Source organism: Oncorhynchus kisutch, linkage group LG9 (assembly GCF_002021735.2).
Source record: "Oncorhynchus kisutch isolate 150728-3 linkage group LG9, Okis_V2, whole genome shotgun sequence".
Classification (NCBI taxonomy): Eukaryota; Metazoa; Chordata; class Actinopteri; order Salmoniformes; family Salmonidae; genus Oncorhynchus; species Oncorhynchus kisutch.
In genome coordinates, this window is record NC_034182.2 from 18,489,879 (window position 1) to 18,505,911 (window position 16,033).

At 45.3% G+C, this 16,033-nt stretch overlaps 1 protein-coding gene across 2 annotated transcripts in view; it reads left to right on the plus strand.

Moving 5' to 3' along the window:
* Positions 1–12,320: 12,320 nt before the first annotated feature.
* LOC109896413 (serine/threonine-protein phosphatase 2A 56 kDa regulatory subunit beta isoform) overlaps positions 12,321–16,033 on the plus strand; it is a 42,022-nt gene continuing 38,309 nt past the window's right edge. For both annotated transcript variants that reach the window (XM_020490666.2, XM_031832051.1), the window contains exon 1: positions 12,321–14,185. In XM_020490666.2, coding sequence (XP_020346255.2) covers positions 13,993–14,185 — 193 coding nt within the window. In that variant the 5' untranslated portion in view covers positions 12,321–13,992. The remainder of the gene's footprint in view (positions 14,186–16,033) is intronic.

Genomic DNA, 16,033 nt, shown 5'->3' on the forward strand with positions numbered 1-16,033 from the left:
CAGTTGGTCAGGTGTGGTGCCTAGTTGGAACAAAATCCCGCAGTAGGCCTACCTGCGGCACTCCAGGAACAGGGTTCCCTACCCTGGGCTAGAAGCAAACAGTTTTCGAAGTAGTAATGGTGTAACCATGACGCTAGCGGATCTGCACTCACTTTTTTCTCTGGGCACTTGGAAACAACGGTACAGTGAAGCCTTATCATTACAACAATTATTAACGCGTATATTTTCTTCTTAGTCGCACAGTGCTACCAAAATACAGCAAAATGTTTTGGTGCATATGCGACCAAATTGGTCACACTTAGAGCCCTGATTAAGATTTGTTAAAAACAAACATCCCCTGAAACTCATTGCTTCCTTTGAAACATACAACCTGATATGATTTGTATAATTGAATGTATATAAACCTCTGTGAAGTTTGTAAACTTTTACATTTTTAATCATTTTCTTTCTTTATACATTTTTCTTAAATCTGTGCGGTTGGTTATGTATTCTGCTAAATATGCATTTAAAATGTATAATACAACTGCCGTATATTTTTGTACATTTTGAAGTGTAATAATTTTGTACATTTTTAAAATGCACCTTCGCCATTGGATGGAAACCTAGCTATTGTAGATTTAAGTAGATCATTTTCACAGCTAGGAGGCCGGGACTAGCAAGCTAGTAGAAGGGCCTTAGAGGGGCGTTGCGACAGAGTTTAGTCTGTTTTAGCTTCCGCATGCGGTGACGTCGATAGACCAGTCGTGATGGATTAGGGTTCCGAGTAGCAGAGGTGTCCATGTCCAATTGTCAAAATAGGTATAGTGGCCCAAGAAATTGGCCGATAGATCTATTAATCTAACAGTCCAATATGCTCTAGACAGCTAACGGGCTAGCAGATGGGCATTCAGGGGACGTCGCGACGTAGGGGCCAGTTGAGTACCCCCTCGAGCAGATTATGTCGATAGTCCAGCCGTGAAGGATTGGCGGGTTTCCGTGCCCCGTACCGGCAGCAGAAGGGGTCTGAGTATTGTAGCCCAGGAGTGGCTGATGGGCCTCTTCAGCTATCCGGGAGAATGGGCCTAGCATGAGCTAGCTCCAGGCTAATTGGTGCTTGCTTCAGGACAGACGTTAGCCAGGAGTAGTCACTCGGATTGCAGCTAGCTAGCTGCGATGATCCAGGTGAAAAGGTTCAGAGCTTGCAGTTGGAATCTGGGGATCTGGAGAGAAAATAGGTCCGGTATGCTCTGGTTTGAGTCGCATTGTGCAAACTGGCAAGAGCTTTCCGAGCTAAAGGTTAGCTGATGACCGCTAGCAGTGGTTAGCTGACTACTAGCTAGTAGCTAGTGAGCTGGCTAGCTTCTGTTGGGGGATTCCGGTTCCAAGGTAAATAAAAATATTTTAGAAAAAAACAGATCCACATAACATTGGGTGAGACGGGTTGCAGGAGAGTATTTTGAGGTTTAGAAAAAGATAAAAAGATATGGGAAGAAAAATATATAAAAATATATATATACATGGGACACAAGAAGACGAAGGACAAAGACGTCTGACTGCTACGCCATCTTGGATTCCTGTGGACATCTGTTCTGCAATGAGCCAACAGAGCATGATACCCTTTGTTGGCATAATTGATCTCTTTCAGGCAGAGTACACCTGGCATAGCCCTTTTTATCCACTGTATTGAAAAAGTGTGAAAGAGGGAAAGTGGGCCAGCTTAAGCCAGGCCCAGCTCCAGCTACACTTGTTTAATATCAAGCAATGCCTCATTTTCTCATTCTGAAAATTAACCACATACTGTAGAGGGAAAACATTAGTTCACAGATAGTAGTTTGTTCGTTAGCTAAATATAATTAGTTAACATTTCACACAGATTGCCAGGGTCCAGTAAGCATCTAACGCATTATAACTTGAGGAACAGCAAGGAGTCGTAGCGAATTGGTTAGATTACTAACGTTAGATCATCTGACGTTGTAACATTAGCTGTCTGAATTTATTAGCCAGACAATTTTCACCCCATAAACTCAATTATTTAATCAATTGGCTAATGCTCATCATTTTCTGGCTAGCTAACAGATAATTCGAACTAGCTAGCAAGATATTTAACAATGCTAACAATACTTGGTCCACCACAATTTTTTTGTGTGATGCAACTTAAAACAACACACTTTACTGCACCTATCCGGTGTATGTGGTAATAATAATAAAAACACAATATAGAATGAACTTGCCTGTGCAATCTGTGCAAAGAGCTGGTTAGCGTTTTTCGTCATGAATCTTATTTTGGAGGCAGCTCTGCAGAGTATTCACCAGCTGGCACAGCCACAAAGTCAAAAAATCTTATTTAAATTTAGACTTTGCAGCTGGCCTATCTAATGGCAAATTGCCCAGTTATGCCTCCAGGACAAGACTCATGACAATAAACGTCAACCTGCTTTCTGGGAAAGACCTACTCTGAAGAGAAACTCTCCTCCTCCTGCCCCTCTCCTCTGTCTCTCCCTCCCTTCCAATCTCCTTCCTCTCCTCCTTTCCTCTCTCCCTTCCCCTCTCTCCCTCCCCAGAGGTCAAATTCCAAGGAGCTTGGACAGGAATCTCTGACTCAGACAAAAAATAACTGTACAGTTTGAAACAACCGTTTCTCTTGGGCTGCTTCCCAAATGGCACTTTATTCACCAAAGGGCTCTGGTCAAAAGTATTACACAACATAGGGAACCAACTTTAGTTATGACACACACATTTATAGGACCTGTTAGTTCATGCACTCACCAACTTTCACTTTCTCTCTCTTCAAACCACTTTCTTTTTTTTTGTCTTCTTTCTTTTTACAATTACTCTGAAAACGAGTTTCTCAACTTGGTGTATGTGTTAGAGAGAAAGTATTAGTATTGATAATAATAGCAATGATTTCTCAAATTTCTCTCTCTCCCACCCTCTCCCACACTCTATATGTTTCTTTCTCGCTCTCTCTAGGCGCTACAGACCCTGGAGCATTCAGCACTACACAGCTACCTTCGAGCAACACCAACCTCTCTGTCCCCTCCGGCCGTGCTCTATACCCCTTACCACCCACGTCTGCCTGCTCCTGCCCGTCTCCACGTCATCTATTTCCCCCATGACTACCCCTGGACCCTCTGTGTCCAGGCTCTCCCCCTCTCCACTCACCACTGTTGCTTCAGCTTCCCATGTGACCAACCCCTACCCAATGCTTCCATTCAGCCACAAGGGCATTAGTGAGGCCAGGCATTGATGTTGGGCAATTAGACCTGGTTCGCAGTCAGGGTTCCAATTAATCTCAAAGGTGTTCGATGGGGTTGAGGTCAGGGCTCTGTGCAGGTCAGTCAAGTTCTTTCACACCGATCTCGAAAAATCATTTCTGTATGGACCTTGCTTTGTGTCATGCAGTGTCATGCTTAAAACTTCTTAGGCCTGAGATCCCGCTAACGGGATCGATATGACAACAGCAAATGAAAGTGCAGGACGACAAATTCAAAACAACAGAAATCCCATAATTAAAATTCCTCAAACATAGAAGTAATTCACACCATTTTAATGATACGCTTCTTGTTAATCCCACCACAGTGTCCGATTTCAAAAAGGCTTTACTGCGATTATGATACGTCAGAGCCAAGTCACAGAAAAACACAGCCATTTTTCCAGCCAAAGAGAGGAGTCAGAAAAATCAGAAATAGAGATAGGATGAATCACTAACCTTTGATGATCTTCATCAGATGACACTCATAGGACTTCATGTTACACAATACATGTATGTTTTGTTTGATAAAGTTCATATTTATATAAGAAAATCTCAGTATACATTGGCGCGTTATGTTCAGTAGTTCCAAAAATATCTGGTGATTTTGCAGAGAGCCACATCAATTCTCATAATAAATGTTGATGAAAATACAAGTGTTATGCACGGAACTTCAGATACAGCGGTTGCATTAAGGAAAAGTGTATCAGATTTCAAAAAAGCTTTACGGAAAAAGCAAACCATGCAATAATCTGAGTACGGCGCTCAGAGACCAAACCAGCCAAAGAAATATCCACCATTGTCACGCCCTGGTCTAAGTATTTTGTGTTTTTCTTCATGTATTGGGTCAGGCCAGGGTGTGGCATGGGGTTTTTGTATTGTGGTGTGTTTTGTCTTGGGGTTTTGTTGTGTATGTATTGGGATTGTAGCTAGTGGGGTTATCTAGCAAAGTCTATGGCTGTCTGGAGTGGTTCTCAATCAGAGGCAGGTGTTTATCGTTGTCTCTGATTGGGAACCATATTTAGGCAGCCATATTCTTTGAGTTTGTCGTGGGTGATTGTCCTTAGTGTCCTCTATGTTAGTTAGCACCAGTATAGGCTGTTTCGGTTTTCGTTACGTTCTTTGTTTTGTAGTGTTTGTGTTTATTCGTGTTGTACGTTGTTCATTAAACATGGATTGCAATCTACACGCTGCAGTTTGGTCCGACTCTCCTTCACACCTAGAAAACCGTAACAGAATCACCCACCACCAACGGACCAAGCAGCGTGTCAACAGGCAGGAGCAGCCCAAAGAGGAGATGCGCTATAAGGATTTCTGGACATGGGAGGAAATCCTAAACGGAGAAGGACCCTGGGCTCAGCCTGGAGAATATCGCCGCCCCAAAGAAGAACTTGAGGCGGCGAAAGCGGAGAGGCGCCGGTATGAGGAGGCAGCACGGCGACTCGGAAGGAAGCCTGAGAATCAGCCCCAAAAATTTCTTAGGGGGGGGCTCAGGGAGTGTGGCAGAGTCAGGAGTCAGACCTGAGCCAACTCTCCCTGTTTATCGTGAGGAGCAAAGGAGGAGACCAGAACCAGAGCCGGTGTTGGAGGCGAGCGAAGCAGAGACTGTGAAGGAGTTAATGGGGAAATTGGAGGAGAGAGAAATGAGGGAGTTGCTGTGTTGGTGCTTTTTGCATGGAATTCGCCCGACGGAACGTGTCGGGGATTTGATGGCACCTGGGTTATAGCGCTCCATACTCGTCCTGAGGTGCGTGTTAGTCGGCTGGTGAAGTTGGTGCCAGCCTCACGCACCAGGCCTCCTGGGCACATCCCTAGCCTTGCACGTCCTGTGCCAGCACTGCTCTCAAGATCTCCAGTACGCCTTCACGGTCTAGCCCATCCTGTGCCACCTCCACACTCCAGCCCTCCGGTAGCAGCTCTCCGTACCAGGCTTCCTGTGCGTGTTCTCGGTTCAGTACCACCAGTACCAGCACCACGCATCAGGCCTACAGTGCGCCTCGCCTCTCCAGCGCTGCCGGAGCCGTTCTCCTCTCCTGCGCTGCCGGAGTCTCCCGCCTGTTCAGCGCAGCCAGAGCCTTTCTCCTCTACAGCGCTGCCGGAGTCTCCCGCCTGTTCAGCGCAGCCAGAGCCTCTCTCCTCTCCTGCGCTGCCGGAGTCTCACGCCTGTTCAGCGCAGGAGGAGCCTTTCTCCTCTACTGCACTGCCGGAGTCTCCCGCCTGTTCAGCGCAGCCAGAGCTGCCAGCCTGCATGGAGCAGCCAGAGCTGTCAGTCTGCATAGAGCAGCCAGAGCTGTCAGTCTGCATGGAGCAGCCAGAGATGCCAGTCTGCATGGAGCAGCCAGAGCTGTCAGTCTGCATGGAGCAGCCAGAGCTGTCAGTCTGCATGAAGCAGCCTGAGATGCCAGTCTGCAAGGAGCTGCCAGTCTGCAAGGAGCTGCCAGTCTGCACGGAGCTGCCAGTCTGCACGGAGCTGCCAGTCTGCAAGGAGCTGTCAGTCTGCAAGGAGCTGTCAGTCTGCAAGGAGCTGCCAGTCTGCACGGAGCCGCCAGAGCTGCCAGTCTGTAAGAAGCCACCAGAGCTGTCAGCCTACATGGAGGAGCCAGAGCCGCCAGTCAGCATGGAGCAGCCAGAGCCGCCAGTCAGCATGGAGCAGCCAGATCTTTCAGTCTGCCAGGATCCGCCAGTCAGCCAGACTCTTCCAGATCTGCCAGTCAACCAGACTCTTCCAGATCTGCCAGTCAACCAGACTCTTTCAGATCTGCCAGTCAACCAGACTCTTCCAGATCTGCCAGTCAACCAGACTCTTATAGATCTGCCAGTCAACCAGACTCTTCCAGATCTGCCAGTCAACCAGACTCTTCCAGATCTGCCAGTCAACCAGACTCTTCCAGATCCGCCAGTCAGCCGGGATCTGCCAGAACTGCCAGTCAGCCAGGATCTGCCAGTCGGCCAGGATCCTCCAGTCGGCCAGGATCCGCCAGTCGGCCAGGATCCGCCAGTCAGCCAGGATCTGCCAGTCAGCCAGGATCTGCCAGTCAGCTAGGATCTGCTGAAACCACCAGCCAGCCAGGATCTGGTAGATCTACCTACCTGCCTGAGCTTCCTCTCACTCCTGAGCTTCCTCTCACTCCTGAGCTCCCTCTCACTCCTGAGCTCCCTCTCACTCCCGAGCTTTCTCTCACTCCCGAGCTTTCTCTCACTCCCGAGCTTTCTCTCACTCCCGAGCTTTCTCTCACTCCCGAGCTTTCTCTCACTCCCGAGCTTCCCCTCACTCCCGAGCTTCCCCTCAGTCCCGAGCTGCCTCAGTCCCGAGCTGTCCATCAGTCCCGATCTGCTCCTCAGTCCAGTGGGGTTCTGGGTGAGGACTACTAGGCCATGGTCGGCGGTGAGGGTGGACTATCCAGGGACGCGAGGAGAGGGGACTAAGACATTGACTGAGTGGGTTCCACGTCCCGCACTGGAGCCGCCACCATGGACAGACGCCCACCCGGACCCTCCCTATTGTTTTGAGGTGTGTTCGGGAGTCCGCACCTTAGGGGGGGGGGGGTTCTGTCACGCCCTGGTCTAAGTATTTTGTGTTTTTCTTCATGTATTGGGTCAGGCCAGGGTGTGGCATGGGGTTTTTGTATTGTGGTGTGTTTTGTCTTGGGGTTTTGTTGTGTATGTATTGGGATTGTAGCTAGTGGGGTTATCTAGCAAAGTCTATGGCTGTCTGGAGTGGTTCTCAATCAGAGGCAGGTGTTTACCGTTGTCTCTGATTGGGAACCATATTTAGGCAGCCATATTCTTTGAGTTTGTCGTGGGTGATTGTCCTTAGTGTCCTCTATGTTAGTTAGCACCAGTATAGGCTGTTTCGGTTTTCGTTACGTTCTTTGTTTTGTAGTGTTTGTGTTTATTCGTGTTGTACGTTGTTCATTAAACATGGATCGCAATCTACACGCAGCAGTTTGGTCCGACTCTCCTTCACACCTAGAAAACCGTAACAGCCATGTTGTGCAGTCAACAGAAGTCAGAAATAACATTATAAATATTCACTTACCTTTGATGATCTTCATCAGAATGCACTCCCAGGAATCCCAGTTCCACAAAAAAAAATGGTTTTGTTTGATAATGTCCATCATTTATGTCCAAATATCTACTTTTGTTAGCGCGTTTTGTAAACAAATCCAACCTCACGAAGCGCGTTCACTAGGAGCAGACGAAATGTCAAAAAGTTCCGATACAGTCCGTAGAAACATGTCAAACGATGTATAGAATCAATCTTTAGGATGTGAATGCTGTCGTGTTAAGATTTTTCCTTTCACTGGGTCTAAGGGCCCAGCCCAAACCATGAAAAACAGCCCCAGACCATTATTCCTTCTCCACCAAACTTTACAGAAGGCACTATGCATTCGGGCAGGTAGCTTTCTCCTGGCATCCGCCAAACCCAGATTCGTCCGTCGAAGTGCCAGATGGTGAAACATGATTCATCACGTGATTCATCACTCCAGAGAACATGTTTCCACTGCTCCAGAGTCCAATGGCGGCGAGCTTTACACTACTCCAGCCGATGCTTGACATTGTGCATGGTGATATTAGGCTTGTGTGCAGCTGCTCGGCCATGGAAACCCATTTCATGTAGCTCCCGACGAACGAACAGTTCTTGAGTTGATGTTGCTTCCAGAGGCAGTTTGGAACTCGGTAGTGAGTGTTGCAACCGAGGACAGACGATTTTTACGAGCTACTCGCTTCAGCACTCGTCAGTCCCGTTCTGTGAGCTTGTGTGGCCTACCACTTCGCGGCTTAGCTGTTGTTGTTCTTAGACTTTTCCACTTCACAATAACAGCACTTACAGTTGACCAGAGCATCTTTAGCAGGGCAGCAATTTGACGAACTGGAAAAGTGGCATCCTATGACGGTGCCAAGTTGAAAGTCACTGAGCTCTTCAGTAAGATCATTCTATTGCCAATGTTTGTCTATGTAGGCTGTGTGCTCGATTTCATAAACTTGTCAGCAACGGGTGTGGCTAATTTGAAGAGGCATCCACATACTTTTGTATATATAGCAGTGGCGGTCAGTGCCGTTTTAAGATGAGGGAGGACCATTTCTTTTCTCATGAGCATGGCCTTATTTCGATTAGAGCATATCAGATGCCATTCATATTCCATTCAGCCAGTTCATTGTAACAGCAATGGATTTTGGCTATTACATGATACTCTAATTTCCCTATACCTATCATGAGGTTGTTACAACCTAGCCAATGAATGAAAGTTTACAACGTAGGTGCGCACAGGTCGAGGGAAGTTTAGCACTTACTCCAGCGGGCCCCGATGGCAAAGAAATTGTAAACCAAAGCTTACCTTGACTTGGGTTGTGTTGTTCCAGTGTTGTGTTGGATAGTCATAGCAAGCTAGCTAACATAGCATTCCACTGTTTGAGCAGGGTTTTTGAGTAGGCTAAACTATCTAGCTGCATTTGCTAGCTAAGTAAGTGAAACTGTTAAAAAATGATAATCTCTCTCTCTCTCTTGCTTCTCCTTCATTTTGGAAGAAATTAATTTGTTCAAAACTGTTCAACTATTGTCTTTCTCTCTCTGAAACAACTACTCACCATATTTTATGCACTGCAGTGCTAGCTAGCTGTACCTTATCAGAGCTCTTGCAGCAATCCACCAATCAAAGGATCAGAGAATGAATCTAGTACTGAAAGCATAAGTTGGAGGACGTCCTCCGGAAATTGTCATAATTAAGGAGTGCTTGCACCATCCCGGAGCCTGTGTTGGCATGCTTCTCTGGTGTCCAGTCAAGCCCTGCTCACTCCTCTCAATCCATCCTTCTCTCAGCCACTTTCTCTCTCAATCTCTTTATCGTTTCTCTCTCAAAGACAGGCAGGCAAGCAGTTCTTGTTAGTTTTTTTGTAAACATTTCTCCCTGTTCAACTGTTTTCCTATTTTTCATTGATCTGTTTAGATTTTATTTTGTTCTTACATAAATCCTGTATTTTCAAGAATGACCTATTCTGATGTCTTGGTTTGTGTATGGTGAAGTACATTATTGGCAAGTATTTGTCAATGTTCTTATCACTGTGTCTCTGTTTCTCTCTCTCTTTCTCACCCCTACATTCTGGAGTTGTAATGTTGCTCTTTTCAAATGTTGTTCTTTGTGGTTAAAGTGCAATTCATGTTATGAACTTGAACACATATATTTGTACACGTATTGTTTTTCTTGCAATATTACATTTCAGGGAGCTGTCTTCTAAAGACAACCTGCAAGGCTGCTTAGTACTGTAAAATAATTGTCTATTACTGTAGGTATTTCCCTGTAAATGTACAGTATTTAACTGGCAACTGTAATTGTGCTTTTACAGCAGTCATGCTGTAATATAGTTCACAGTATGATTTTCCTTACTGGATGCTGTAATATGTTACAGTAATATGTTACAGTATAATGCTGTAAATATAAAGGGAAAAGTTTTACAGTATAGGCATACATGCCAATTTTTCAATTTTCTGGGGTCTTTTTGTTCCTATATCATTGACAGCGATTATAGTTATTTTGATTTAATTTCATCTATTTATTATTTCCTTTCCCAGATGTCCATTTAAAATCCCTTTTGGGGGGAGCCTTTTGGGCTCAATGATAATTTAAAACAAAAAGGTATTAACTAATCTGATTTTAAAACTTAAAATAAAACTTTTCATATAAAATGTTTTCATATAGAAATACGTTTGGGAGATGTAGGAGTGGTTTACTCGGGAATTGGAGTAGGGCAGGGGGAGGAGAGTAAAGGAGGAACAATGGGTACAGTGCATTTGGAAAGGATTCAGACCCCTTGACTTTTTCCACATTTTGTTTTGTTTCAGCCTTATCCTAAAATGCATAAAAATAAATACCCATCAATCTGCACACAATACCCCATAATGACAACACAAAAACAGTTTTTTTTAAATTGCTAATTTACTAAAAATAAAATACTTTATCACTAAGATTAAGTATTCAGACCCTTAGTACTTTGTTGGAGCACCTTTAGCAGGGATTACAGCCTCGAGGCTTCTTGGGTATGGCGCTGCAAGCTTGGCACGCCTGTATTTGGGAGTTTCTCCCATTTCTCTCTGAAGATCCTCTCAAGCTCGGTCAGGTTGGATGGGGAGCGTTGCTGCACAGTTATTTTCTGGTCTCTCCAGAGATGTTTGATTGGGTTCAAGTCCGGGCTCTGGTTGGGCCACTCAAGGACATTCAGAGACTTGTCCCGAAGCCACTCCTGCGTTGTCTTGGCTGTGTGCTTAGGGTCATTGTCCTGTTTGAATGTGATTCCTTCGCCCCAGTAAAAACTTCACCACATGATGCTGCCACAACCATGCTTCACCGTAGGGATGGTGCCAGGTGTCCTCCAGACCTGACGCTTGGCATTCAGGCCAAAGAGTTCAATCTTGGTTTCATCAGACCAGGGAATCTTGTTTCTCATGGTCTGAGAGTCCTTTAGGTGCCTCTTAGAAAAATCCAAGCTGGCTGTCATCTGGCTTTTACTGAGGAGTGGCTTTTGTCTGGCCACTGCCATAAAAGCCTGTTTGGTGGAGTGCTGCAGAGATGGTTGACCTTCTGGAAGGTTCTCCCATCTCCACAGAGGAACTCTGGAGCTCTGTCAGAGTGACCATCGGGTTTTTGGTCATCTCCTTGACGAAGGCCCTTCTCCCCCGATTGCTCAGTTTGGCCGGGCGTCCAGCTCTAGGAAGAGTCTTGGTTGTTCCAAACTTCTTCCATTTAAGAATGATGGAGGCCACTGTGTTCTTGGTGACTTTCAATGCTGCAGACATTTTTTGGTACCCTTCCCCAGATCTGTGCCTCGACACAATCCTGCCTCGGAGTTCTATGGACAATTCCTTCGACCTCATGGCTTCATTTTTGCTCTGACATGCACTGTCAACTGTGGAACCTTATATAGACAGGCGTGTGCCTTTTCAAATCATGTCCAATCAATTGAATTTACCACAGGTGGACTCCAAGTTGTAGAAACATCTCAAGGATGATCAATGGAAACAGGATGCACCTGAGCTCAATTTCGAGTCTCATAGCAATGGGTCTGATTACTTTTGTAAATAAGGTATTTCTGTTTATTTTTAATACATTTGCAAAAATGTCTAAACCCTGTTTTCAGTTGGCTAATATGGGGTATTGTGTGTAGATTGCTGAGGATTTTTATTTATTTAATCCATTTTAGAATGAGGCTGTAACAACAAAATGTGGAAAAAGTCAAGTTGTGAATACTTTCCGAAGGCACTGTAACCATTTGATTACAATCCCGTGAACATACCCATCTCGTGACCACTGTGCTCGACATCAGCACCATCTTCTGTTTACCAAACTGCTACCTGCTCACGTGTGCAAGGAGAGGTGACAACAAGAGAGAGGAGGAGAGGAAAGGAGGAGGGGCCAGTGAAAGAGAGAGAGAGAGCAACCTGGTCTCAGAGTATTTCGTATTATTCTGTACCTCAATCCGAGAGACTCAATTTTGCATGTTATGTTTGGTATTGTTACATGAGATAAATAGTTCATTAAATAAGGCAAATACTCAAATGTTGCGACTTTGAATCTCATCATCGACAACTTTAGCATTGTAGCTAATTAGCAACTTTTCAACTACTTACTTATTTTTAGCAAATTTTCAACTAATTAGCATGTTAGCTAACCCTTCCCCTAACCCTAACCTTAACCCTTTTAACTAACACTTCGCCTAACCCTAACCCTAACCTTAACCCTTTAACCTAACTCCTAAACTTAACCCTAATCTTAACCCTTACCCTCAACCCCTAACCAAGCTAACGTTAGCCACCTACTTTTTCAAATTGTTATTACATTGTACATTTTGCAATTCGTTATATATTGTATGTTTTGAAAATTCTTAACATATAAGAACTGTAAATCGTAACATTTAATGCGAAATGGGTGATGGCAATCCACAAATGATGAATACATAGGCCTACAATACCAAATGTAACATAAATGGAGTGAGACACTGATGCAAACCCAGAATAATATGAAATGCTCTGAGACCAGGTTGGAGAGAGAGACAGCATTACGACACCACTGGAGAGACGTGGAACAGTGATAATAAACGATAACGGCTAGGCTTACTAACTGGGTTAATACAGATGATTACATCATAAACATTGCGCGTGCAGTCACCAGGCACTAGAACGCATGCAGTGACCGGTTGCGCAATTGAGAGTGAGAAACTGGGTTAGAACAAACGGAGGAGCTGAAGAAGGAAGGGATGAACAATGGTTTACCTCGTCTGTAGACACTATCAGCCTCAAACTAATGTAGACACGCACAGAGGGGAGGAAAGAAAGGGGTGAAGGAGGAAGAGAGAGGGAGGAGAGAATGGCACAGTCACATAGAGACAGTGGTGAACAATCGGTGGACGAAGCCTAGCTAAAGAAACAGAAGGAGAGGACAGGAGGTCGGATAAAAGGGATAAACTATGTTCTTTTTTATTTAAAGATGGGGAATGAAAGAGGGAGTGTTCGCCCTCGGCGTCATAACGCATCCATATATTAGCCCAAACCAAACGCTCCACCGCCCGTCCATGGCGTAAAGACTGGGGTACATAAATATATCTGAAATAATTAAATAATTCGCTGTGGCGAGAAGAGCGTCAGCCGCAGTGTGCCCTCCTTGCACCACGTAAGCGCAGCCGAAACAGAGACGAGGACAGGGAGGACGGAGAGAGAGAACAAGCCATCCCTTTCCTAGCCGAACCAAGGAGAGAGGAAACGCGACAGGCAGACAACAATGGGAATATAGGTCTATATATACCTAAACCATCTGTGAGCAACCAGCACAGCGGAGGTTTTTGTGGTGTTTTTAGCGGTTAGCTATAAAGGAGACCGGGGATTCGGTGTTGCAGCGGCCGCGCTGAAGAACCGCACATGTCAACACGTTCAAGCTCCACATCTCCATCCCCGCCCTGCGCGGATCGCAGATCCGTCTAACGGCAACGCCAGGCAGGTTACCGAATAACGGAACCGTTAACGGAACCGGGGAACAGTGATGAGAAGGACTCGGATCAATGGTTTTATGATATGAGCCTTTATAAACGAATCAATTAATGAATTACTTATCATCGATGAGAAAGGACCAATCAAACAACTGATTTCATGGATTCATGTTGACATTTTCGGAATGATCCCTATAACCTGCTTGATCGGTGTGATGTGCTTATCTAAGGATCTATAGGCTATGGGCTCTATTCATGACAGAAATATATACATAAATACCACATTTAGGCTGATGACTTAGTAGTAGTCTTAACAACCCATGCGTTTCTTCCGATCTCCATCGATAGATACATGGACAATTAGGCCTACCCGTTAGATCTATGCGTTTGTCTTTGCATAAAAATATGTTTCGGTTAATTTAAAAACGAGTGAAGCAACCGTTTTTCCTCCCTCTGCTGTATTGAGACGTTAGGCAGCAGGCAGGCAGTCACAAGCAACACACACACCATCCGTCCCTCTGTGGACTGCACCTCTCCATCTATATCCCTCCCTCCTTCCTCCCTCCTCTATCCCCCCTCCTCTAATCCTCCCCATCCCTCTGTTCCATTCCCAGATTATCCATTTTTATTAATTTGTTAACGTATTAGCTCTTTTAAGGATTAAAAACTGCTCACCCTATCTCAATCCTATACGCCTCTCCTTCACTAGCATCTCATCGGCGCATCCAGACACAGACACACAAACTTGACATACACACTGGACAGCTCGCCAATTCAACACAGCAGCGATGGAGACAACTAAACTGCCCCCGACCAGCCCGTCCTCCCCGACCACCGGGTTCTCGGTACCGTCAGCGGAGAAGGTGGATGGGTTTCCCCGGCGCTCGATGCGTAGAGCCCGGCAGAGGCGCTCCCACTCCTCGTCCCAGTTCCGCTACCAGAGCTCCCAGGTCGAGCTAACGCCACTGCCGCTGCTCAAAGGTGGGTCCTCTGCTTTCTCCTCAATATCTATTCTATGTAGTAGACCTATTGTAGTACGCTACTACTTTATGTCCTATCAATGTGTATTCTATGTTTATAGTAGGTCTGCCTTTGCTCAAAGATGGGTCCAATACCTGCTTATCAAGGTCTATTCTATGTAGTATGGCCTGTAATATGATTTAGGTTACAGCCTATTTCCTCAATAGTGTACTTTTGACCAGGGCCCAAAGGCGTGTCCTACATCTCCATCAACTTCGATTCTATCTTTTTTTTTCAGGAATAGGCCTACAGCCTAGGCTGTATTCTATGTAATATGACTATTGATGAAATGTAGTGCACTACATAGGGAATATGATGTCAAAGTAGTGCATTACATATGGAATAAGTAGTGCACTACAGTACATCAACAACATTTATTGATTTGATTTAGTCATTTAAAATCATAAGCCTATCAACGTGCATGGTATAGTCCATTAGAACGTACTGTATGTAGGCTAATAGACCATATATACAATTACACTACATGTCCAAAAGTATGTGGACACCCCTTCAAATGAGTGGATTTGGCTATTTCAGCTACACTCGTTGCTGACAGATATATAAAATCGAGTTACAGCCATGCAATCTCCAAACATTGGTAGTAGAATGGCCCGTACTGAAGAGCTCAGTGACTTTCAACATGGCACTGTCATAGGATGCCACCTTTCCTACAAGTCAGTTTGTCAAATTTCTGCCCTGCTAGAGCTGCCCTAGTCAACTGTAATTGCTGTTATTGTGAAGTGGAAACGTCTAGCCGTGAAGTGGTAGGCCACACAAGCTCACAAATGGGACCGCTGAAGTGCGTAGTGCTTAAAATTTGTCTGTCCTCGGTTGCAACATTCACTACTGAGTTCCAAATTGCCTCTGGAAGCAACATCAGCACAAGAAATGTTAGTCGGGAGCTTCTTGCACACAATCCTAAGGTCACCATGCACAATGCCAAGCGTCGGCTGGAGTAGTGTAAGCTCGCTGCCATTGGACTCTGGAACAGTAGAAATGCGTTCTTTGGAATGATGAATCACACTTCAACATCGGGCAGTCCGATGGACAAATCTGTGTTTGGCGTATGCCAGGAGAACATTACTTGCCCGAATGCATAGTGCCAACTGTAAAGTTTGGTGGAGGAGGAATAATAATCTGGGGCTGTTTTTCATGGTTCAGGTCAGGCCCCTTAGTTCCAATGAAGGAAAATCTTAATACTACAGCATACAATGCCATTCTAGACGACACTATGCTTCCAACTTTGTGGCAACAGTTTGGGGAAGGCCCTTTCCTGTTTCAGCATGACAATGCCCCCGTGCACAAAGCGAAGTCTATACAGAAATGGTTTGTTGAGATCAGTGTGGAAGAACTTGACTGGCCTGCATATAGCCCTGACCTCAACCCCATCGAACACATTTGGGATGAATTGGAATGCTGACTGCGAGCCAGGCCTAATCGCCCAACATCAGTGCCAGCGCTCACTAATGCTCGTGACTGTATGGAAGCAAGTCCCTGCAGAAATGTTCCAACATCTAGTGGAAAGCCTTCCCAGAAAAGCACAGGCTGTTGTAGCAGCAAAGGGTGGGACCAACTCCATATTAATTCCCATATTTTTGGAATGAGATGTTCGACGAGCAGGTGTCCACATACTTTGGGCCATGTAGTGTATGTTTGATGTAGGCTAATCAAGTCATTTCTAATCATTATCAAAGTGGATGAATCTAGAACAGAGCATCCCATAATGCAGGAGTTCCCAAACCTTTTTGGCCCATGACTTTGTTAACAACATTTATTTGTAACCCCACCATGTAAAAGGAAGTAATTTAA